The sequence below is a fragment of the Typopeltis vanoorti genome, chromosome 6, assembly GCF_054136105.1.
Source record: "Typopeltis vanoorti isolate ZY-2024b chromosome 6, IOZ_Tvanoo_1.0, whole genome shotgun sequence".
NCBI classification, from domain to species: domain Eukaryota; kingdom Metazoa; phylum Arthropoda; class Arachnida; order Uropygi; family Thelyphonidae; genus Typopeltis; species Typopeltis vanoorti.
In genome coordinates, this window is record NC_143554.1 from 116,614,958 (window position 1) to 116,640,341 (window position 25,384).

Below are 25,384 nucleotides of genomic sequence, written 5' to 3' on the forward strand. Positions count from 1 at the left end.
GGAAGAAGTCCATAGGATTCCTATACCTTACATCAAAGGCATTTGCGAACATCTTTCTAAAATTATGAAGAAATACAATTTTGCCACTTCTGTAACACGTTACGCACGTTTAATGAGATTCTATTGTAATCATGCACCCTAACTGTATGTTATTCCTATTATTGTTTTAAACTACTGTACTGATCATGTCCTAAGATACTTAGGATGAAATATTTACAATTAAATAATTTTCACTGTGGTTAATACGTGTGTTTCTTTTAATTATGATCGCATCACAGGTTTCGTTATTTAAAAAAGTGTGTGTATGTTTACAAATGCTAGAAGTATTCGAAACAAGGGAAATGAAATTATAACGTTGATAGAATTCATTTGCTCAAAATCTGTTGGTATAAGTGAGACATGGATAACATTCTGATAGGAATAGAGAGGAAGGAATATGCAGTCTTTTATGAGATAGACAAAGCAAAAAAAGGAAGGAGTAATGTTATTGATGATGGCAGTTATGCCCATCTAGGGCAGAGATGCCAGAAGCAAATACCGACAGTGGTTCTGAAGCAGTAAGGTGTGAAGTGGAGGCAGACATTATGAAATGTTTAAACAAATTGATTTGGCTAATAAGAAGAGGATGATCATTATGGGCAATTTCAATTATGGTAATATAGACTGGAATGAAGAGACAGTATCAGGAACCAAAAAGAATGAATTTCTTGAGTTTTTAAGGAATAACTACCTAAAGCAGTGCATAACAGAGGCCATACGTGGATTGAGGGTCTTGGATTTGATTATCTCATCAGAAGATATTGTTGTAAATGAAATGTCACATCATCCTCCAGTTGGTGAAAGTGATCACTTGGGTGGTGGCCAGCCATATCAGGACTTTTGTGTGAAAGAGTTATATGTGGAACTATAAGACAGGTGATTATGGCAAACACAAGAGGCAGCTTGCAGCAATATCATGGAATGAGGAATTGCACAGGGAGGAAATCAATGCTGCTTGGCCTCTATGCAGGAATTATCTGGCAGAGGCAAAACCCAAGTGTATTCCAAAGGTCAGGAGATTAAATAAGGTAGGTGTAAAATGGATGACCGAAGAGGTGAAGAATGCAATCAGAAAGAAAAAGGCACTGTGGAGGTAGCACAAGATGACTGGAGATAATCAGTTGCATGAGGAGTACAAAGAGCAAGCAAAGAAGGTGACTCAACTTAGTAAGGGTAGCAAAAGTGCAGCATGAGCAGCAGTTAGCAAATGACGCTAAAAGAAATTCAAGGGAGTTTCTTCGATATGTGGCCAATAGAAGGAAGAATGATTATGGGAAGATGCTGCTGCTCATGAGCAGTTCATTAAAGTATTCCATCCTTGTGATTGTAACATAATGCAGAACTTGAGACCAGTGGGAATGGCAGAGTAACCAGTGATGGTGAGTGAGTAGGAGGTATATGAGGAATTGAGTAAACTTGATGTCAACAAGGCCATGGGACTTGATGGTATATCACTGCTTGTTTTGAGGGAATGTTCCAAGGAGCTAACACCTTTAACGTACATTTTCAACACAAGTCTTAGGTTAGCCCAGGTTCCAAATGAATGGAAAGATGGCAAAACTGTTCCACTTCATAAAGAAGTTGATAAAGACTAAGGGTTTCGAATTATAGGCCAATTTGCTTGTCTGGAGTTGTGGTCAAGGTGTTGGAGAAGATAGTGAGGTCAAGGATTCAGAACTGAGTGGATAGCAGTAGAATTCTTTTTAGTGGACAGTGTGGGTTTGCTAAAAGGAAGATCTAATAATAAAGGAATTGACAGCGTACACTAGAAATATAAATTAAATAAACTTTAATATATATTTTCCGATATTTCGGAAAATGTCACGTTGCCATCTTCTTGGGAACTTAATACAAAGACAAGTGCACACAAGTACTACATAACAGAACATGAGAACTAAAGCTAGGAAGCTAACGTTTTCCTAAAGTCCTGATGGTGCCCCCTGGCGGGCTATATCGGTAGTTCTTGGCCTTTGGGCTGAAGTTCTTCTGATAAATGTTTTCCAAATTTGGGGCAGTCTCATGCATCCAAATTTGTTGAGGTTTGGCATGTTCCTAAGGGCTGAGGCTGATTCCATGAATAGTCTTTCATATTTGAACTTGCTGTGGTGTACTACTGTGGCTTTCTTCCATCTTATTCTGTGGCGAGTATCCAGAGCGTGGTCTGCAAGCCCAGAGTGGCTGTACTGGTGAAATCGGATGTAATCCTCGTGTTCTGAGATCCTGCCTGTTTGGCCAAAGTAGGACAATTTATAGCTGCAAGGGACCTGGTATACACCAGGTAGGTCTAGAGGAAGTGGTTGGTCTTTAGTGGAGCGGATAAGGGATGCCAATTTTCTATATGGTCTGTAACAAGTGGTCAAGTCATGTTTTTATAAGACTTTGTTGATTTTTTCCGAGGTGCCTCGGATGTAGGGAATGGTGATGGATTTAGAGTAATCTTTTTTGTGAAGGAGGGAAAAGGTGGGTTTAAGCATTTTTTGGATTCTTTTTTTGGGGGGGGGAGGGTAGCCATTGGCTGAGAAAGTGTCACAGATGTGATTTAGTTCAGTGGTTAGGGCTTGATCATTTGAACAGATTATTTTTGCCCTGTTGAATAGTGTCTTAATAGCTCCATATTGTTGTGAGGGGGGTGATGGGATTGTTGGTGAATGTATCTGGTTGTATGGGTGGGTTTTCTATAAACTGAGAAAACCAAGGTTCCATCAGGTTGGCAGGTGACTAGTGTGTCTAGGAAGGGGAGGTTATTGTTTTCCTCTTTTTCCAGGGTGAACTTCATTCTAGGGTGTTGGTTGTTTAAGCATGTTAGGAAGGAGAGGAATGAATCCGGGCCATGTGGCCAAATAAGCGAACACATCATCAACGTAGCGAAGCCATATGGTAGGTTTTTGTGGGGCTGAGTTTAAGGCTTTCTCTTCAAAAGTCTCCATAAAGAAGTTGGACAAGGGTGGGGAAAGTGGTGAACCCATGGCTGTTCCCCCACTCTATCTGTTTGTAGAATTTTTCCTGCCATACGAAATAGCCTTAGTTCATTGTAAACTGAAATAGGGCTGAGATATCGGGAGGAAATTTAGCTTGGATTAGCTCTAAGGTTTCTTTGAGAGGGACATTCGTGAATAAGGAGGAGACATCAAAACTGACCATTATGTCATTATGTTGGAGTGTAAGGTTTTCTATACTGGCTTTGAAGTGGGCTGAGTTTTTTATGTGTGATGGTGTGTTGCCAGTATAGTGTGAGAGTGCTTTGGCTAAATGCTTGGCTAGTTTGTAAGTGAGGGAATCAATGCCATCCACTATGGGACGTAATGGCACATTTTCTTTATGTATTTTTGGGAGCCCATATATGCGGGGGGGGGGGGGTCTAGAGTTATATGGTTTTAGTCTGTTGGTAATCTCCACAGGCTTCTTAAGAAGTGACCTTCTTAAGAAGCCTATGGAGTTTTCTAATTTGAGAGTTGGTGGGATTGTATTCAATAGGGAGGTAAGTGGCTCGATCTAATAGTAAAGCCTTAAGCTTACCTGTGTAGTCATTAAGATTGAGTACCACAGTGGCATTCCCCTTATCCACCTTGGTGATCACTATTTCTTTGTTTTTCTTCAATTCTTGTAGTGACTTGTATTCACTAACGGATATGTTGGATTTTGGAGGTTTTGCTTTTGTGAGAACATCCAATCTAATATCGTTGGCGATGTGGTTTGGAAGGTGGCGAATCCCGCATTCAATTTGGATCATTAATTCCTTGGCCGGTAATTTCTTAGGAGCAATGGCTCCTAAGAAATTAGGAGCCATTGCTCCTAATTTCTTAGGAGCAATGTTCCACAAAAACCTACCATATTGCTTCGCTACATTGATAATGTGTTCGCTATTTGGCCACATGGCCCGGATTCATTCCTCTCCTTCCTAACACGCTTAAACAACCAACACCCTAGAATGAAGTTCACCCTGGAAAAAGAGGAAAACAATAACCTCCCCTTCCTAGACACACTAGTCACCCGCCAACCTGTGGAACCTTGGTTTTCTCAGTTTATAGAAAACCCACCCATACAAGCAGATACATTCACCAACAATCCCATCACCCCCCTCACAACAATATGGAGCTATTAAGACACTATTCAACAGGGCAAAAATAATCTGTTCAAATGATCAAGCCCTAACCACTGAACTAAATCACATCCGTGACACTTTCTCAGCCAATGGCTACCCCACCCCCCAAAAAAAAGAATCCAAAAAATACTTAAACCCACCTTCCCCCTCCTTCACAAAAAAGATTACTCTAAATTCATCACCATTCCCTACATCCGAGGCACCTCGGGAAAAAATCAACAAAATCTTAAAAAAACATGACTTGACCACTTGTTACAGACCATATAGAAAATTGGCATCCTTTATCCGTTCCACTAAAGACCAACCACTTCCCCTAGACCTACCTGGTGTATACCAGGTCCCTTGCAGCTATAAATTGACCTACTTTGGCCAAACAGGCAGGACAGCAAATATCAGAATCTCAGAACACAAGGATTACATCCGATTTCACCAGTACAGCCACTCTGGGCTTGCAGACCACGCTCTAGATACTCGCCACAGAATAAGATGGAAAAAAGCCACAGTAATACACCACAGCAAGTTCAAATATGAAGGACTATTCATGGAATCAGCCTCAGCTCTTAGGAACACGCCAAACCTCAACAAATTTGGATGCACGAGACTGCCCCAAATTTGGAAAACATTTATCAGAAGAACTTCAGCCCAAAGGCCAAGAACTACCAATATAGCCTGCCAGGGGGCACCATCAGGACTTTAGGAAAACGTTAGCTTCCTAGCTTCAGTTCTCATGTGCTGTTATGTAGTACTTGTGTGCACTTGTCTTTGTATTAAGTTCCCAAGAAGATGGCAACGTGACGTTTGCCGAAATATCGGAAAGTATATATTAAAGTTTATTTAATTTATATTTCTAGTGTACGCTGTCAATTCCTTAATTATTAGTTATGTTTAACCAGCGTATAAGCCTCTTTATAAGAAAAAGGAAGATCATGTTTTAACAATTCACTTACTTATTATAACACGGTAACGAATACACTGGACAAGGGAGGATGAATATACAATAGTATATGTAGATTTTGCAAAGGTGTTCAATAGATTACCTCATAACAAACTAGTAGTCAAATTGAAACAGATGGAGTCAGATAGCAGATTAGTACGTTGAATTGGAGATTGATCGTCTGATAAGTATCAACTTATCAGACAACGAATTTGCTTGTCTGGTTATGTATTGGATGGGGGGGGGGTGATATCCCAGAAGAGGAGTCACTAGTGGTGTGCCTCAGGAGTTTATTTTGGGGCCACTGTTGTTTAATTTGCATGTAAATGGCATTGGAAAGGACTTAAATGGTTATACAGTTGTTTGCAGATGAATGCAAAGTTGGGAAGAGTTATGACTGTCAAAATGGGCGAGTGTGTGGGGATGTCATTTGAATGTTATAAAGTGTAAGGTTTTAAAATTTGGGAAGCAAAGATGGAATGCAATGTATAGGATTGGTGGGGATATTTTGAAGGAGATAGAGGATTTGGGTGTTGTAGTGGATAGAGAGATTTGAAATTTCATACACATTTAGCTAAAATTGTGAGGATTACACAATGGATTATGATGGAATAATGCAGGGAACAATAACATGTAGAAGTAAGGATGTTTTGATTCCACTGTAGAAGACTGATCAGGCCACATAAACAATTTACTGTCTATAGATATGATCGTCAGGTTTTCAAAAGGATGACGAGATGTTGGAGAGGGTCCAGAGATGATTGACTAAGTTGGCTCCTGATCTCTGGAATATGAAGACAGATTAAGAAATTGCAAATTACAGAGCCTAGTAAATAGAAGGAAGACGGGAGACGTGATCAAGACATATAAGTTGGTGAGGTATAATTACCAGATTAACATGGATGAAATTTTTCAGAGAATATCTGGAGATTGGGGGGGGGGGGGAATGAAAAGCCATCCCTGGGTATGAGGTGGTTGTAAGCAAGGGGATTTAGATTTTTTGCATGGAGATTGGTGGGTGATTGAAATGCATTGCCTGAGAGTGTGGTGAGTGCAGGGACAGCAAATGCATTTAAGTCAATTTATGATGAGCTGTGCATGTGAGAGTGAGACCTTGACTCCATAGAGGTCTGTTAATAATAATAATTTTATAATATATCACAGAAAAACTTGAAATGCCATTCTCCATAAATTAAATTATTTTGAAATAAAAGAGTAAAAATAAGTTATCTATAAATACCTCTACCCATACATTTTTCAGCCCATTAAGAATAAAAAGTGCTTACCTCAAATTGAGGAATATACCTAGCAGCAGTTTTCTTTTGATGCTTGCGTACAAAAAAAAGAAGATCATCACGTGCTTGGTCTTCTGAATAGTATAAAAAATGTCTGATAAATAAGTCTGTCCAAAATGTAGTTGGGTTTAACAACACAAATCCTGATTCTGAAAGAAAAGTTGAGATTTTGAAGAGATATACTCATATCAAGTAAAATTATTATTAACAGTGAGTTATGTGATATCTGATCTCCTCAGTTCTAATAAGAAATAATCAGATATCATGAAAGAGGGGAAGTGAAGTTAACAGGGACAGTAAGCAACATCAGCAAAACTACAAATAACAGATAATGTATTGCCTGATTTTCAGACTTTTGTCAATGTTAAGTATTCAGTGTTCAGATAATTAGTAAAAGTGCAAAGACATCAAAACAATGCATTTTCATATTTTGTTAAAGTTTTAAAAGGTTGGATATCATGTAATTCACTGTATTAAAAATACCTTCTTTGGAAATGAAGTTAAATGTTAATAATACAATGGAGATATTAAATATAAGAAACCATAATGGTATAATTTATTATTATTATTACATGACACCTCCAGGGGGGTCCAAAGACTCATCGAGGGAGGATACCTACTCTACAACTCTGTCTCCACCAACTACACCAACACCATCTACCACTATAATATTTTGACAGACAATCACAAACATCCTTGCCCACAGTGGGATTCAAACCCACAGCCTTTTGGCTGGAGAGAGGATACACTAACAACTTGGCCATAGAGGCTGACATTTATGGTAATTAAAAATCAAAACAGATAATAAATTATGAGTTTTTTTTTTGTTGTTGTTGAAAAACCCATCCTTGTATTAAAAATGTAAATTAAAAAATGTGGTAATGAAATTTTATTATAAAGCTTATTAAAACAAACGAAGATTCTAGAGCATTTGCATCCTCGTTCAATCCATTTTAATTTGCTGGATAATTGAAATGGCATTAAGAAATAAAACATTTCTAATTCAAGTGCATAAAATATGAGTTATGAGTTAAAAATATGTCATCATCATCATCATCAAATTCCTGCCATGTACCCTGAAGGGGGGGGGGGTACAGGATATGATAGTGTACTACATTAAAAAAATTACATCATTACTAACTTATCTACAATTTTCCTCCAAATCAGTCTATTACTTGTCAAGACCACAACATTATCATATCTTATATTTCTATTGTCTAAGGCACTTTGCACCGTATCAATCCACCTATATCTTGGTCTCCCTCTGGGTCGTTTTCCTGCCAACCTGGCAGAGAACACTTGTTTTGCTAATTTCTTCGCCCATTCTGTTTAAGTGACCATACCAACTGAGATTAGCTGTGCTAACGCATTCCTGGATGCTGACAATGTCAAGTTCTTTCCTAATATCCTCGTTTTTAATATGATATTGCCATTGATGCCATCAGTTCACGCCTATAATCTTTCTCAGAACTCTCATATCTGCGGTCTATAGTCTTTGGTCAAGTGTTTTACTTCTGACCCAGCTCTCAGATCCATAAGTTAAAACTGGTTTGAACACTGTCTTGTATACAGCTAATTTAGTGTTCCGACTAATTTCTCTCTTATTCCATATGAATTTATCCAATTGACTTCCCACCATCCCAGCTTTGCTGATTCTGTTGTCTATTTCTATATTTAATTTACCAGTTTCAGTAAAAATTGTGCCTAAGTAGCTGAAATCTTTTACTTGTTCCACAGGTTCTCCATTCACAACACAGTTGACATTTTCAATGATTCTGCCTATTTTCATTGTCTTTGTCTTTTTATTGCTGACCTTCATACCATATCTATTACAACAGCTATTCAATTTAGTCAGAGAATCCTGAAGACTTGTAGCGGATTTATTTATTAGAAGTATAACATCATCTGCATAAAGCAAAGAGCTGACATTAACATCTCCAATTTTGATATCATGTTTAATACCACTTTCCTTCATAATGTGATCCATATAGATAATGAATAACAGAGGGGATAATGTACATCCTTGTCTCACACCAGATTTAACATTAAACCATCTTTCTGTACTTCCTTCAATTCTACCTGCTGACTTATAACTCAAATAAAGACTAGGTATTGCTTGATATAATGCCCCATTGACACCATATAACTGCAGCGTATTGAATTGCTTCTCACTTGGCTCCTTGTCATATGCCTTTTCCAAATCGACAAAACTTAAATACAGATCTTTGTTATATTCCCATGCTTTCTTGACTATTTGTCGTAAAGTGAAGATCTGATCCTGACAGCCTCTATTTGGCCTGAATCCAGCTTGTTCTTCACCAAACTTTTTTCCACAATTCTTCTCAACCGTTTCTCAAGTATACTTGCATAGATCTTGCCAGGAACACTCAGTAGGGAAATACCTCTGTAATTCTCACATTCAGTTTTATTTCCCTTTTTATATATGGGTACTATGAGAGCTCTACTCCAATCATTGGGAATTTGTCCCTCTGTCCAGGCTTTCTGAACTATGCAGTGCAGTCACTGTAAGACTCTTACAGCACCATGCTTCAGCATTTCTGGTCAAATATCATCTACTCCTACTGCCTTTCCACATTTCAAGCCTTTGATGGCTTTTTCTACTTCAAGTATGGATATGTATTCCTGACTGCATGCCTGGTCAGTGCTTTTTTACCACTGTGCTGTCATCACTGCTTGTTTCATTTAGCAGTTTTTCAAAGTAATTTCTCCATACTTCAAGGATATCTTTTTCTACCGTTTTCATGTCACCTTTATCATCTCTAACTGCTTTTACAGCACTCTTTCCTCCATTCCTAAGCTTCTTCAACAAACCTCCAGAATATTTTGCACCTTCTTGATATTTATTTTCTATGTTCTTGCCAAAGTCCTCCCATGACTTTTGTTTAGCTAGTTTTACACAGTGTTTAGCATTCTTGCATTTGTCTCTATATTCTCTAAGAGCACAAGCTGATTTATTTGACAGGAACTTTTGATATGCTTTCTTCTTTTCCTTCACTGCCTCTTTAACTTCCTGTGTCCACCAAGGAGTTCTGATTTTTTTATCCTTGCAGACAACCTCACCACATGCCTCTCAGGCAGAATCAATCAATGTTTTCTTCATAGTTTGCCACTGAATCTCCAAGGTCTGGTTCCTGTTCTCAAACTCTTATTTTTTCTTCAATAATCTATGTGTATTTTAGTTTACAGTTCACATCTGAGAGCTGCTCAACTTTTATTCGCTTTAAAACTTTCTTACATGTTATTCTTTTCAATATGAAATTCAATTTTATCCTGCTCAAGACTAAATAGTGATCACTTCCAATTTCAAATCCTCTGTACACTCTGGTGTCCTGCACCAGGGAGAAAACATCACTATCAACAATAACATAGTCAATGAGACTTTTCTTATTCCTAGCCTCTTCTCTCCATGTGAATTTGTGCACATTTTTATGCTGGAACATGGTGTTAGTAATAACGAGTCCGTGTCCTGAGTAAAAATCCAACAGATATTTGACATTGTTATTAGCTTTGCTCTTTTCTCCAAATTTTCCCAAAATATTTTTGTATGTCTCACAATCATTTCCTATTCTGTTATTTAGATCCCCAACAAGGACCAACTTTTCCTTTTTCATTGTGTCAGTTGCTTTTTCTAACGCCTTAAAAAATTCCTCCACTTCTACCTTAGTAGGACTTTCTGTGGGACCATAGGCACAAATAAGTCTCATTGTCCAGTTCCCCATTCTCATATTTGCCCACATTACTCTACTTGAGACTGACTGCCATTCAAGAAGATTAGCCTCATATTTTGTGTTGAATACTATGGCTACTCCTTCTTTTCCTTGATTGTCATTGCCTGAATATAACATTTTGTATTTATTGCTAAGAAAGATCTCACCAGTTTTTGTCTTTTTTTGTTTCAGTCACCCCTATTATGTCGATCTGGTACTTATCTGCTTCTTCAGCTATCTCCATTTCTTTGCCATTCAGGCATCTTACGTTGATAGTACTGATCAACGGAGCAGGCATGAAATTTTGTCATGTTGTACCATCATTTTTTATTTTAGTTTAGCCAATAAGAATACAATTTGGTCGGCTAAATCCCAAATTGCCAGCCCATCCTCGTTCGTTCAGTATCGAAGTAGATACGCAACAGGGTGCATCACGAGAAGGTGAGGATTGGACATTAGGTCAGAAGCGCCCTGGTTGGTTCTCCGTATTCCTTTAGAGGCTATGTGCAGGTCTCCTCTCAGTTATACAGCTTTGACCCTTAAGCACCCCGTTAAAAATATGTAAAATTAATAAGTAATATTAGTATAACTTAACCAACAAACTGGTTTATTATTATGAGGTTGTGCTGAAAAGTTGTAATAATCACCATGATGGAATTGTGGTAGAACACTAACTTACACATTATTCTGCATATTCCCATGAAGAACTGATGAAACGGGGGCATTAGAGAGTTTTAAGATGTTCTTCCTTGTGGTTATATCAGTTGATTTAATATAATTTTTGTTCCAGCTGTTTATCAGAACTTTTCAGCATGCCCCCTCATACATTATGCTATCAAAAATATTGATATGAATTCAGGTCTAGTGACATCGTTTGCCTTGCTGCTAATAGAATGGAGGAGCATTAAAATCCTTTAGAGATTCACACCCATGGAATGCTGTAAACCTATAGTACATTAGTACAATGGGTGGAATAAAGTTTTAATTTTTATAATTATTGATTTTTAATTAATTTTCTGACAATAATCCAGAAACCCCATTCTTGAACACCAAAGAACTTTTTCAAGCAAATTAAAACCTTCCAAATAAACAAAGCAATGGTCTCAAATCAGATGACAAAATTCATCTCCCACCTGAGTTTGCAGGTTGGATATGTTAACTACAAGGCTAACCCATCTAGCAAAAAATGGTTGTAAATCCCCACTTTTAGAAATGTATTAAGGTTGTCCAAAAACACTAGGTCATAACATGAACTGCTTAATGGAAGCTGGAATTGGGTTAAATCTAACCCCTGTGGCCAAACTGAACTACTTTATATAGCTTTTAATACAGTAGCGAACAAATTAATCAGAACAAGGCAAATTTTCATCAAGTTTTTGATTTTGTTTTTGTTTCAGTTCACAGTAATTTGGTTATGGTTTTGGTTTACAATTTTCAGTATGGTTTTACTTCACTATTTTGGTTGCATGCTGTGTGCTTTAACCGTCTTTAATAATGCTTATTAATAGTGCTGTGCATTTTTAATAGTGTAAAGAAGTTAATATTTGTAGTGTTTTATTAATTTTGTGTAGCTATAAAATGGATACATCTGAAAGAAAGCATTTAAAAATATGTACTCTTTCTCAGCACACATTCATGACTCAAAGAGAAATTGCCAATGAATTTAGTATTGGTTTGGGTACTGCTGATGTGATTTTACAGAGGTTTAGAGAGAAGGGTATCTTTTCTCCTGACAGAAAAGGAAAACGTGGACAAAAAAGGAAAACTGCACTTAAGATCATTTACTAGTTTGGAAAAGCAAAATGAATCCAAGATTGTCTGCTGTAGACTTTAAATAGATTTAGAAGCTAATGTGTTTAATGTTTCTGACATGAGTCTGTCAAAGATTGTTGGGAAGCAGAGAGGACTGTCCACGATCCAAAAAAGAAATAAATGTTGACAATGGATATGCAGAAAAGAGGTTAAGTGGGCAAACGTATACAAAGATTGGACTGCTGAGAAGTGAAAGAAGGTCATATTCTCAGACGAGAGCAATTTATTTGTCCAAGGAGAGTGAGCAATCTACATTTGCAAATCGGCTGCTGAGAAGACCTCTCCCACCCACATTCAACAAGCTCCTAAACATCCAGCTAAAAATATGTTCTGGAGTTGTTTTACACATGACAGTCTAGGATCACTTGTTGTGCCTGTTGATGGAATGGAGAAAAGAGTGGTCTCACAGATCCAAAAGACAAAGAACTCATCTTCCAGCAGGATCTTGCTCCGTGACACAATTCAAAAAAAAAAAAAAAAGGGTTCCTCAAAAATCACAACATTGAACTGCTTCAGTGGCCAAGTAACTCTCCTGACAATCCAACAGATGGGCTATAATGAAAAACACTTGGAAAATTATATTTGATACAAAGGATAACTTAATACAATCCATTATAAAAGTATGGTTTCAATATGAAGAAATAAGAAAAATATGTTCTATGTTGATAGAGTCCATGCCTAAGCGAATTAATGAACTTATTAAGAACAGAGAGCATATAAATTACGAGGGTGGTCTGAAAAGTTCTTGGCCTTGACCACAGATGGCAATGCTATTGGCAATATTTTTTTTTTCTAAGTTGGTACATTTGTCATAAGCATTGAAGTGAAATTGCAAGTTATTCTATCAAGTAGTTTGTTTTATACAGCTGTCTGAAGCAAAAGTGTGGTCTGTATCCCTTGAAATATATAAAACTGAGTCGTGCAGTTATAAAATTCTTTGTAAAAAGTTTAATGCTAAAAAAAATTCCTTTGAAGTTCATAAAAGTGTATGGGCACTCTTCTCTTCATTTTCGACAATTAAGAAATGGGCTGCCGAGTTTAAACGTAGCCATACCAGCCTTGAAGATGATCCATGTGAAGGATGCCCAAGAAGTGTAACAACACCAGAAATCATTGATCGAGTGCACGATATTGGATGACTGGTGAATCAAGTGCATGAAATTGCTCAGACTATAGGCATTTCAAAAGAACATGTAGGATATATTTTGCATGAAGAATTGCAAGTGAAAAAGCTTTGCACAAGAGGGGTACCGTGCTTGCAAACAGCAGATCAAAAACTCACTCGCATTAAAATCTCTGAATAGTGCTTGGAGTGTTTAACAAGAATAAAACTGATTTTGGGCATTGATTTATTACTATGGATGAGATTTCGATTCACCATTACACACCAGAATCCAAACAACAGTCAAAACAGTGGACAGAAGCCAGTTGTTCAGCGCCAAAGAAGAAAAAAATCGGTTCCATCAGCAGGAAAGGTCATGGCATTGGTGTTTTGGGATGCTAAAGGCATTTTGTTTATTAATTATCTTGAAAAAGGTAAAACAATAACCGGGGAATATTATTCTGATCTTTTAACCAGACTAGACGAAAAAATTCATGAGAAAAATTCCTGGTTTGCAAAAGAAAAAAATCATCTTTCATTAGGACAATGCACCTGCCCACAAAGGTGTTTTGGCAATGGAAAAATTAAGGGAATCTGCACTATGATTTTGTTGGAACATCCACCATATTCCCCAGATTTGGCTTCCTCTGACTTCTATCTCTTCCCAAAACTTAACCTCATCCTCGCTGGTCAGCGTTTTTCTTCGAATCAAGAGGAGATTGCAGCTATAGAGGGGTATTTTGTAGATCTTACTGAGAACCACTACACAGGATAATGGCGCTGGAGCATCGCTGGAATAAATGTATTAGTCTTAAGGATGATTATGTTGAAAAATAAAAATAATTTTGAAATTATAAATTTGTTTTTTCATTGTTAGGCTGAGAACTTTTCAAACCACCCTCCTATAAGATGAAATTGGAGCTTAATTTTTGTACTTATTTTCTTGCGAAATTAAATTTTTTCTTTAAAATGTGAGTGTTTGGATTAATTTGTTTGCTACTGTACATTAATTTACTTAACATTTTCCTTTTAAATGTTTATCATCCTAATGATTTTAGCAGAGTATCGTGTGGAAATTTTAAGATTATAAGTCAAAAATATACAGATGTGGGTTTGATTCCCGTCCATGACTTGAGGAACCTTTATCTGGTCTCTTTCAACTAAAGGTGAGTTAGCCAGTCTCATACAGAGGGAGAGGGTTATTTTCACCCAGAAACTCTGGTTTTTCATCCCTCAGAACAGCAAACCAGCTCCATGAACACACACACACACAAGATTTACATCAGTCATGAATGTGGAAGAGATAAGGTCCTCACAACATGTCATTATGCCGGTAGTCAACCATGAGTTACATCATGGTAGCCAACCTCCTTAATAGGAGATGACACACAAATGGATGGATGATGAATTAGCCAGTCTGGTTGGCCAAGTAGATAGCGTATCCACTCTTCAGCTAAAAGGCTACGGGTTCGAATCCTGCCGTGGCCATGGATGTTTGTGATTGTCTGTGGAAATACCAGTGGTGGTCGGCAGTAGACGGCATTGATGTAGTTGCAGTCAGTTGGTGATTGAATGGTGGAGACGGAGTTGTAGAGCAGGTTCCCTCCCTTGATGAGTCCTTGAACTCCCTGGAGGTGTCAAATAATAATAATGATACTTAGAATTCATCATTACAGAGACTCAAATTTACCTCACTTATTAAATGTTACTTTCTATTAACTGAAAAAAACAGATGTGTAAATTTGCAAAAAGCCTGCCACCTTCATTTCATAGAGGAATACATTCATTAAATATGAATGGGAAATGCGAGGTGGTATCAAAAAGTTTCGAGACTATCTCTGTTTATGAGAAATTACTTTATTTATCTATGTTTACACACTATCACCTTCAAAATAGTCCCCTTGCATATCAATACAGCGCTCCCAGCGTTCTTCTCACTTCTGGAATGTGTCCTGGAAGTCTTCTTTTCAAAGCATGTCAAGTATCTTCTGCGATTCACGCTGGATCTCCGCAATGGTGTCAAAACGGTGACCTTTTGAGCTGGATCTTCAACTTCGGGAAGAGGTTGAAGTCTGCAGGAGCCAAATCTGGCGAGTAGGGTGGGTGCGGAAGTGAGATCATGTTGTTTCTGGCGAGAAACTCACGTGTGAGGAGAGCTCGGTGACAGGGTGCATTTTCATCGTGGAGCATCCAGTTTTTCGTGCCCCACAGATCTGGTCACTTTCGCCGAATGTCCTCCCTCAGATACCTTAAAACCTGGCAGTAAAACTGAGGTCCCTGAGGACGAATTCTCGATGCACAATGCCACGAATGTCGAAAAAAAAGATGAGCATGCTCTTATTCAAGCTGCGGACCTGTCCCGCCTTTTTCAGTCATGGAGATGATGGGTTCTTCCACTGTGAAGACTGTTGCTTCGTCTCAGGGTCGTACCCATACACCCAAGTTTCGTCACTGGTAATGATCCTCGACATGAAGGATGGGTCATCCACAGCACGCTAACGGAGTTCTTGGCAGACTTCGATGCGGTGTTCCTTCTGCTCCTGGGTCAGCAGCCTGGGGACGAACTTGGCAGCAACATGGTGCATGTTCAAATCACATGTGAGGATTGCCTGGACTTTTCCGTATGACACACCGACAATGGCAGCAATGTTGTGGAATGTTCTCCGACGATCCTCATGCACAAGTTGCTGAATGGTTTCGCCTTAATTAAAGTTGTGCCTTTAATTAAAACTGTCTGTGATACTATAATCAGCTCCAATACTCTTTAACCTCGAGTTTCTTCTGTCACATGTTGCTTGAGAAATGAAGTTGAAAATTTTTTCATCGTTGTATGATAAATCAAAGATGCCAAGAATTTATATTCTTGGTTTCATCATTTATCCAGCATAAGCAAAGTTTGTGCTGAAGTAATTTCACGACTGGGCTATTTGTATATAAAGGCTCATGCAAGTTTTAGTGATCTGTCAATCTGTCTAGTGCAGGGTTTGTGAAATGAGAAAGTGAAATGCAGTAGTATACTATCATCAGACCAACAGCAGACCGGATTTGTAGTCAAAGAAGATTACTGATATACAAAATAAAGAGAAGAGTATAGGTGAAAGAACAGGACATTCTTAGCATTGATTGCAAAGTTTGAAAACAAAAGTTAGAGAAGGCTGGCAATCCAGTTATAGAAGTTACAAACCGTGATGGCTGCTTACTTAACCCGTTGTTCCAAACATTAATTCCAAACTGCATTTGGAATAACGATGGTACATTGCACCCTTTGATTGGAATAGGCCTAAGTTCGATTCTCGTTGCAACGGGAGGAATCTTTATCTGTACGATTTTTGATCGAAGGTGAGTTAGCTGATCTCATACGGAGGTAGCAGGGGTTATTCTCCCTGAAACTCGGGTTTTTCATCCCGCATACAGACAAATCGGCCCTTCAGAACACACGCAATTTACAGACAAAAAATACTGGTGGTGGGGTGGAGACAGTTGTATAGTAGGTGTCCTCCCACGATGAGTCTTCGGACTCCTTGGAGGTGTCATGAATAATAATAATTACCAAATGCTTCAGGGATATCAAGAACACTTCAGATTACTAAATTTTTCACAAGGCATTTGTCCAAAGAATAACAGTTGCAGAATTGTATCAGCAATTGTTTATTAGACGAGAGATTTTAAAGTAGCCTGGAAGATGAGTGTTAAGTTTCCTCCATTACTTTAAAAAGTGAGAGAATTGGACAGTAACTTGATGGTTAAGATTTGCTGTCCTTCTTAGGAAGAGACTGAATATGGGATAATTTCAGGTTGTATGATTAGATATATACAACTGGAGAAAATAAAAATAGAAACAAACATGGATAAACTCTGAAGTACAAAACCATCAGAAAAATCAAAAATTGCCTAATGTCCAGGAGACTCTTGTTATCCAATATTGAAGTAAAAAATAAAAAGACAAGAGACTTTTTCCACAATATAAGCAGGGTTGAGACAAAAGTTATTATCAATAGTTTTAAAAGGAGAACAATGACTGCCATCTGACATGATGCAATTTTCCTATTTGTAGTCCTTTCAAAATCTATAGATATTTTGATAAATTTCATACAATTATTTTAGACTTTAGTATAACCAGAAATGGAAGACAGATTTATTTTGATGAAGGTCAACTGTGATATGCTTGAGTAGTCTTCTCTTGTACAGCTTTTGCACACTTCTCAGAAAACCAAGGATTAAATAAGAGACAAGGATTGAAAGTGAAATAGTGAATGAATGTTACCATCAGGGGCAAATATTCCGGGTGTGCTAGGTGCGCGGTGCTCATCCATGAAATAACAGTATCACCGATATTGTATTTTTGCATTTATTCCTGTTAAAGACTCCCCTAATTGTTTGCAGACTTTGCGTGATTCCTAAAACCAAACATAATATGCTAATGCTTCATTGCCCTCTTCACGAGGATAATGAAGCATTAGTGCTTCATGAAGAGGGCACTTTTTGACGCATAAACATTGCATCATATTCGGGTTAATAGCCCGGGTGTGCTTTCAAAATGTATACACCTTTGCGCCCTTTGAAAAAATGGAAAGAGGGCACAGAGGGACAAATTCTTAGCATTCTAGTATTTTTAAACAGCTGTGAAGGCAAGGCTTGGTGAGCTCACATTGAGAGCTTATCCAGCACTAGTGGCTGTGATTGGTTATTGTGTCAAACAATCCAATTGAATGTCATCACTTGTCATGAGTTGAGTGCTTTCTATATCTGTATTACAAACAGCTGTTACACATTTTCTGGAATTGAAAATTGGAAAGTGGATGTTAGGAGGAAAAAACCTAAATGTTTCTCTTGCTTGTGCAGTATAGCATCTGTTGAGGTCTCAAAGTTTTTTTTAACTGCATAGAGACATTTTTATTCGTCTTTGGAAACAACAGACAGTTAAAAAAAAAAAAAATCTATTCCTGAATAAAAATGAATATTCTGTGTATTATACAACGTTGTTGATCTACAAAAAAATACCAGCATATGCAAGATTGATAAGACAGACGAACCACTGATACTAAAAAAAAAAAAAAAAACTAATGAATGTAGGATTCCCGAAAGTCTGGATAATTCCAATAATGATTGGATGTTATGTACCCTGAGTCTCAGTAAAAAGAAAATTCTTGGAAAACAGAGCAAAATGTACACAAACCAGAGAAATACACATAACATGGGCAACAAATTTTACGAAATGATTGGCTGCTCCATCAAACAATATTTATTCCTGCCATACTCTCTGTCTCCTCGTAAGTTTTTTTTTTATTTTAATTATGCCATCATAAATTCACTTATTCATGTCTAGACTTTATAGGCTCGTGCTATTCACTCTACCTGATAGGATGCACATATCAGAGTTATAGCAACTTATAGGACACACATATCACAGTTACTTATTAATAATTTGTTTAGCATTAATGAAACTATTTCTACTCACACTTATTCTTTCTTTTCATTTCCTATTCTCACGTCTTATAAATGATGGTTCACATATTTTCATCTTTGAGTATTTTAAATATAGCATTCTCCTTCATTGTTGTTTTCTAATAAATCCTACAACAACCTGATTGTTTTAGGATTTATCCTGCAATTAATTGCATTGGACCAATTAAGATGAGCGCTGATGCACTATGCACTCTTTCAAAACTTTCATACATCGATAAAAATGCAATCATACGGCCATGTGCATCTGAGGGCTCGAGTAAAAAATTCCACAAATTATAATCGTAAAAGTGATTGAGATATGTAACCTTACACACTCAACCATAAGACGAAGGTCCATCTTAAAATTTTATTATGGGATGGTCTGTTTTGGCCCACAGCGGGGTAGCCATAGAACATGTGTTTTATTGCAGCAAATAAAGCACATGTTCCTGTTTTTGGTTCATCTTTTCCTGATTTGTGAAAAAAATGTTCACTACTGTTGTGAACAGCGACCAGTGTTTGTTTGCCCTCTGTGTCTAGTGCATCACTGAGTGAAGTGTGAATTGTAAATTTATAGTGAAAGAAATTTAAACAGAAAAATACATTTTTAAAAGGTAAGTGTATGTAATTTAATATAGTCATACCCTGATTTACACGAATCCAGAGTTATGCGGTTTCATATATGTACGTATTCCTGTCCCGCTTCACGTCTCACCACTAGTCGTATCTTTCAGACGCCGGCTGCATTCGCCAGTGTTGCACATGCTGTGAACAAGCACTGACGTGTTTTGCATGGTCTCCATTCATACACGATTTTTATAGTCTACAAACCTTGCGATTGTTTATTGTTATGTTCTTGATAAAAATTTTATCACATAAAAAATAATAATGTCATCCAAAAGAAGCAAGTCTGATTCTTCTATAGCTAGCAAGAAAAGAAAAACATTGACTTTGGAAACAAAACTCAACATTATTAAGGATTTTGAAGGAGGAATGAAAATTTGTGAGCTAGCAAAGAAGTTCGATCTACAGGAATCCACAGTAAGAACAATCATAAAAGAAAGGTTTACAGATTTTGCAGGACATCGATTCTAACAAGGAACGAACTGTAGCCACAAAGCAAAAGGCAAGGAATAGAAAAATCATTAGCTTGCTATGAAGAAATTTTGCGTGACAAAAAAAAAGACATTATGCCGTCTGACAAATTTATTAGATTTTATGAAACCATTGACATCGAAATAACTTTCTTTTTTTTTTATGTACGAAAAATTACAATTATGATTATATTTCTTAAAAAATATAGGTGTTTTTGTGAACCTTTGGTCCCAATTAACTAATATTTTGTATGTTTGTATGCAAAATTATACCAGAGTTACATGAATTCGACTTACGTGCTTTTTGTTGGTCCCACCTACCGCGTAACTTCGGGGTATGACTGTATTATTTTACTTGTTTTATGATTTTTTTGCTTTTAAACTGAAATAATTTGATTTAGGATTTTGGGATTAATTAATTAGTTGATTTTTAATAAAATATGCCGGTCAATTTTTTTATATATGAAATTGTGCTAAAAACTATATTAATTCCGAATACTTTTTTTTCTAAGAATTAAAGATCATTAAAATCGATGTAAAATGAAAACAACGTATTTGTAGTTTACATTGACAAATAATTACATCAAAAAAATACTAAATTAAATTAAGACTAATTAAATTAAAGAAAGATGTTGGAAGTTTTTCCACTTGGTTAGACTATAATAAATTTAGTTGAGGAACCTATATCTGGTCACTTTCAACTAAAGGTGAGTTAGCTGGTCTCATATGGAGGGTAGAGGATTTTTTTCACCCAGAAACTCCAGTTTTTCTTCTGCCCAGAACAGGCAAACCAGCCCTGTGAACATGCACTTCTACAAACATAGGACACCTCCAGGAATAAGGGGTAACCAACCTATTCCATTGGATTTCAGTTCTGAATACCTACATGGTAAAATGTGTAGGTCTACGTGTGGACATATATTAAGATAGGATAGCTACTTCTCTTGGAAGGATACCATATATAAATAGAGGACAGTCATGAGCTCCCCCACCCCTAGCCAATTTCTATATGGAACATTTTGAAAAATGTTCCATACAGAAATTGGCCCTTCATACTGCTATTCCCAAATTATCTATCTTCTTAAGATATACTGATGATATGTCCTCTATTTGACCACATAGCTTAGACATACCAGACTCTTCCCTCCTCTACTTCAACAACCAGCACCCCAGAATCGTTCACTATAACAAAAAGAAAATAATAGCCTGCCTTTTCTAGATACCCTAATTGCACATCTTCCTAATGGCACTCTTTCTTTCTCAATCTGAAGTAAACCCATCCAACAAAAGCAGATACATAAACTCCCTCCCAACACACACACACTCAACAATACGGTGTTTTCAAAACACTTGTTAACAGAGCCTCCAATCTCAGTTCCACCCAGGCTTCCCTTTCAGCTGAATTCTCCTTTATTCACGGGTTGAATATTCTTCCAGATCTTCCTATCCAATGGCTATTACAATGCCAAAAGCATGAAGAAATCAGTTGTTCCTCCTATCCCTCTTGACATACAGACTACAGTAATGATATTGCTATTCGCCAGAGCATCTCAGAAAAAATAGTAAGAACTCTAAAGAAATATCTCTCCACTGCTTTCAGATTCATTTGAAGCTGCTGCCCTTATCTGCTCTCCTAACGACCAACTCCCTTCCATCTCGGTTTCCAGGTGTTTACAAGAATCCTTGTTCTTGCAATTATCTTTTGTTTCAATAATGAAATACCGTGAGTTAGCATAATCAAAAGAATATAAAATGTAGAAAAACTCATGTAAAAAAACTTTATTCACGAAGAATTTTCTTAAGAGAATTAATTCATTTATCAATGTTTCTAAATGGGATGATGAACAACAGAAAAAAAGCTCAAAACCTTCCTTGGTCATCCACCTAGTTCATATGGTCTTCCAAAAGTTCATAAAACAGGAATTCCATTAAGACCAATTGTTGGCAGTATACGATGGTCCACTTACAAGATGTCTAAATTCTTATCCAATTTACTTGCCACTTCAATTAGAAGAACCACTACTTAAAAACACATTTTGGATTTTAAAAATAAAATTTCTGACCTGGACACTTCTGATATTATGATCAGTTTAAATGTTGTATCCTTCTTTACTGATTCCTTTATCTTCCTTTTTCAGACACCATTGAACTGAATCTAAAGGAAATTCTTCAAGTTCCTTCAGATATTTTTAAACTAAATGGTTTTGTAATACTGTGGTTATATCTTCTTTAAAAACAAATTATATCAACAAGTCAAAAGAACAGCAATGGGCAATCATATTTCTCCGACTATTGCTAACTGCTTCACGAAACACTTTGAACAACAATCTTTGATAATATTTCAAATAGACCAACACTGGATGATATTTTTGTAATTTGGAAAATTGTTCTTCCTCTGAGTTACAATACTTTCATTCTAAATTAAATGCACTTTATTCCAGGAGCCAATTTACCTTAGAAGAAGAAATAAATAACCAATTAGCTTTTTTTTTAGATCTTCTAATTCTACATCAACCAGATGGAAGCTTACATTTTTCAGTTTTATGGAAGAAGACTCATACAGGCCGTTATATTGACACTGAATCTCACCACTATTCTAGTGGTGAGATTCAGTGCTCATTCTTTATATTCTTTGGAAGAACTTTTACAGAAAGAATTGTGTAAAAGTTCTTCGAGGGAGGCGACATAATATACACACCAGCTATCATACTTATTCTTGAATTCATTCACAATGCTTGCACACAAAACATCCAATAGCAATCCATTCCAATTATGCACCACGCTATGAGAGAAAATTCTAGCCTTAACCCCCCCACTTCTTAGTGGCATTCATTCTCCGCATCTTGTCCTTTCCCCACCCACCATAAAATGAAAAGTTCCGTCACCTGAAATCCTGAATGACCCTTTCAGAAGTTTGTAAGTCTCAATCATATCACTCCTCTTCTCCTGTTTGTTAGTGCCTGCAGTCTACAAATTCTCAATCTGTCTTTATAAATCAGTATTCCAAATCCTGATATTTATAACACTCTCCTTTGCACTCTCTCTCTCTACTATATGAAAATCACAACAGAAACCAGGAGACCAGACCTGTGCACAAGAGTCCAAGTGAGGTATTATCAAAGCCTTGTAAAATGTTAACATAAGGATGTCATAAGCAAAATGACATCCTTAAGTTAACATGTGAAAGTTCATTTCAGCATTGCAATTATCTTTTGAGTTATATTTGCAGTCTTTGCTACATAGTCCCTGAACTTCAACTTGCTATCTACTAAAACAACAACATCCCTACCCTCATCAGTTTCTTCTAGCATAATCCCACGAATAAATATGACATTGAATATCTAATCACACCAAAGTGCATTACTTTGCTTTTACTGACATTGAACTGACATCTATTTTCCCATGTCCACAATTCCAGCCTATTTAAATCATTCTGCAAATACTGTATATCAAAAGCATTCCGGATTACCCTACATATCTTTGCATCATCAGCAAACAGCTATATGTTGCTTGTCATATTCTTCCCAATATCATTAATGTACAGATTGAATAACAATGGACAGATCCATGAGGCACACCACTGGTTACCTTGAATCTTGCAGATTCATACACCACTTTTTTGACATCTGCCAGTCAGCCATCCTCTTATCCATGCTAATATTTCATAATCCAAATCCCATATTCTCCAATTTATGCAAAAGTCTTCAAAAGTCTTAACAAAATCCAAAAGTATCACGGTGTATCCATTGCCCTTGCCTAGTTCAAGGGTAATATTATAGAATGTGAGCAAGCTGGTAAAAGACAACCTTCCCTTAGTAAACCCATGCTGTCAACACATTTATGAATGTGAGCCCCCTAGCCAATTTTTCCAAAATCTTCACCACGACTCCTGAGATACCGATTGGTTGATAGTTGGATACATCAGTCTTTATACCACTTTTGTGCAATGGGATTACCATACTTTCTTTCCATTCCTGCAGAATGTTGCATTCTGAGACTCAAATTACATAGCCTGGTAAAAGGAATAGCTAGTTCAACTGAACACTTTTTTAGCACACATGCTGATATCCCATCAATTCCTATTGCTGAAATGTTATTCAGTTTGTGCAACAGCTTTAATAACTCCTCTTCATACACCTGCGTTTCTTCATTCAGTGAACTCAAAGTTGCATACATGGGCACTCATTAGTTGAACAACCTCAATCTGCATCTGTCACCCTCACACCATCTGCATTCCGAAGAGCTATTCTTTCATTTTTTCTCTTACTTGCAGCATATCAATAGAATTCTTGTGGTTGTCTTAAGCTTGCAGAGCCAGTTTCTTTTCATACCACCTGATTCCTTGCTGTTGTGGGATGAAGGTTGAGCCATGAGCTTTGAACAGTCTGGCTTCCGGAGCATGCTATTGACAGTAAACAGAGTTTACTGGAACATGACAAGAGTCCTTCATTAAAGTCATTTCCTCACACTATGTCTTTCTAAAAAAAAGTTGTGAAACTGTACTTTAATGTTCTAACGTAAACTAAACTGTGGTTATTCGAATGGTTCTTGGTAACTCGGTCCACAACCTCAAACAAGTCTCATTTGGCACAGGTGCAGAACAACCTTCACCCACCAGTTCACAGTCTCGTATCCTTTGGCAGTACAAGGGTGCCAACTAGGAAGACCTCCATGATTTTTATTCCTCCTTCCTATAGTCCGATTACTTTCAGTTCTTCTGATCTAAACACCTGCTCAGTGAATAACGGAATAACTGAAATAATGGAAATCATCCTCACAGGAATGAAGTCTTTTATCCCTTTATTCCACTCCAAATTCTCAGTCACCATCCAAGCCTTTGTTCTCAAAAAATTGTGCTACTGCTGTTAAAAAAAAAAAAGAAAAAGAAAAACTCTGCTTACTACGAATGGCTCAAGACCAAAACTCCAGCTGCCCACTGCGGTTCTCAACAGTTGCAAAAGAATTATCACCAAGTCCAATGGAGACTTTGAAAGGGCCAAATGCTGCAATTTCACCTCCTGCCCAAATGGCAATCGCTCCTTCTGGTCTCTTGCCAAAGCCAATGGACGAAACTTCTATCCACCCAGGTTTCCACCACTCTCACATCAGGATGATACTGTAGATCTCTCACCTAAAGATGAGGTCAACTTCTCTTCCAATTCCTGCATTGATAAACCTGGGCAAAGTTCTCTTTGCTTCACAAAGAACAGCTTCATTCATGTCTTCCATCAAAAAGAAATCCAAAAAATCCTTATAGCACGAACACAAGGCATTTGGTCCTGATGGTATCTCACCTATTGTGTTAAAAAAATTGTGCCCCAGAACCAACACCTATCCTGTATCGCCTCTTCAATCTATCCTATTCAACTGGTATCTATCTACAATATGGAAACAGTGTCACATCCAGCCCATCTCAAAGAAAGGTGATAAAAGTCAACCAAAGAACTACTGCCTAGTTGCTCCCACTTCTGTTCTCTCTAAAATTATGGACAAGGTCATCAACAGCCAACTCTTGAACCACCTAGAGTAATACCAACTAATTAGTGACAAGCAGCATGCATTCCACCACCGAGCTACAGCTCATCTTCTTGATTTCGCCACCCACTTCTGGACTCAAGCCATGGAGAAATTTGGAGAAACTCACATGTTTTCCCTTGACATTTCAAAGGCATTTGATCAAGGTTTGGTAGCCTATTTAAACTGTCATCCTATGGTCTACCTTCCTCATTCTGTAACTGAATCAACTTTCTCACTGGTTGCTCACTACGTGACCTGGTGGATGGATTACTCTCCTCAGATTTTCCCATTAATGCAGGATACCCGAGGGTTCTGT

General features: G+C 37.3%; 1 protein-coding gene across 1 annotated transcript in view; it reads right to left on the reverse strand.

Annotated features, from left to right (window-relative positions):
- Nucleotides 1-25,384, reverse strand: part of LOC150105847 (uncharacterized protein KIAA0930 homolog) — a 132,974-nt gene that overhangs the window by 106,141 nt on the left and 1,449 nt on the right. The window contains exons 2-3 of the mRNA XM_090394577.1: nt 8,422-8,463; nt 6,362-6,519 (exon numbers count right to left, since the gene is read on the reverse strand). Coding sequence (XP_090250703.1) covers nt 6,362-6,519; nt 8,422-8,463 — 200 coding nt within the window. The remainder of the gene's footprint in view (nt 1-6,361; nt 6,520-8,421; nt 8,464-25,384) is intronic.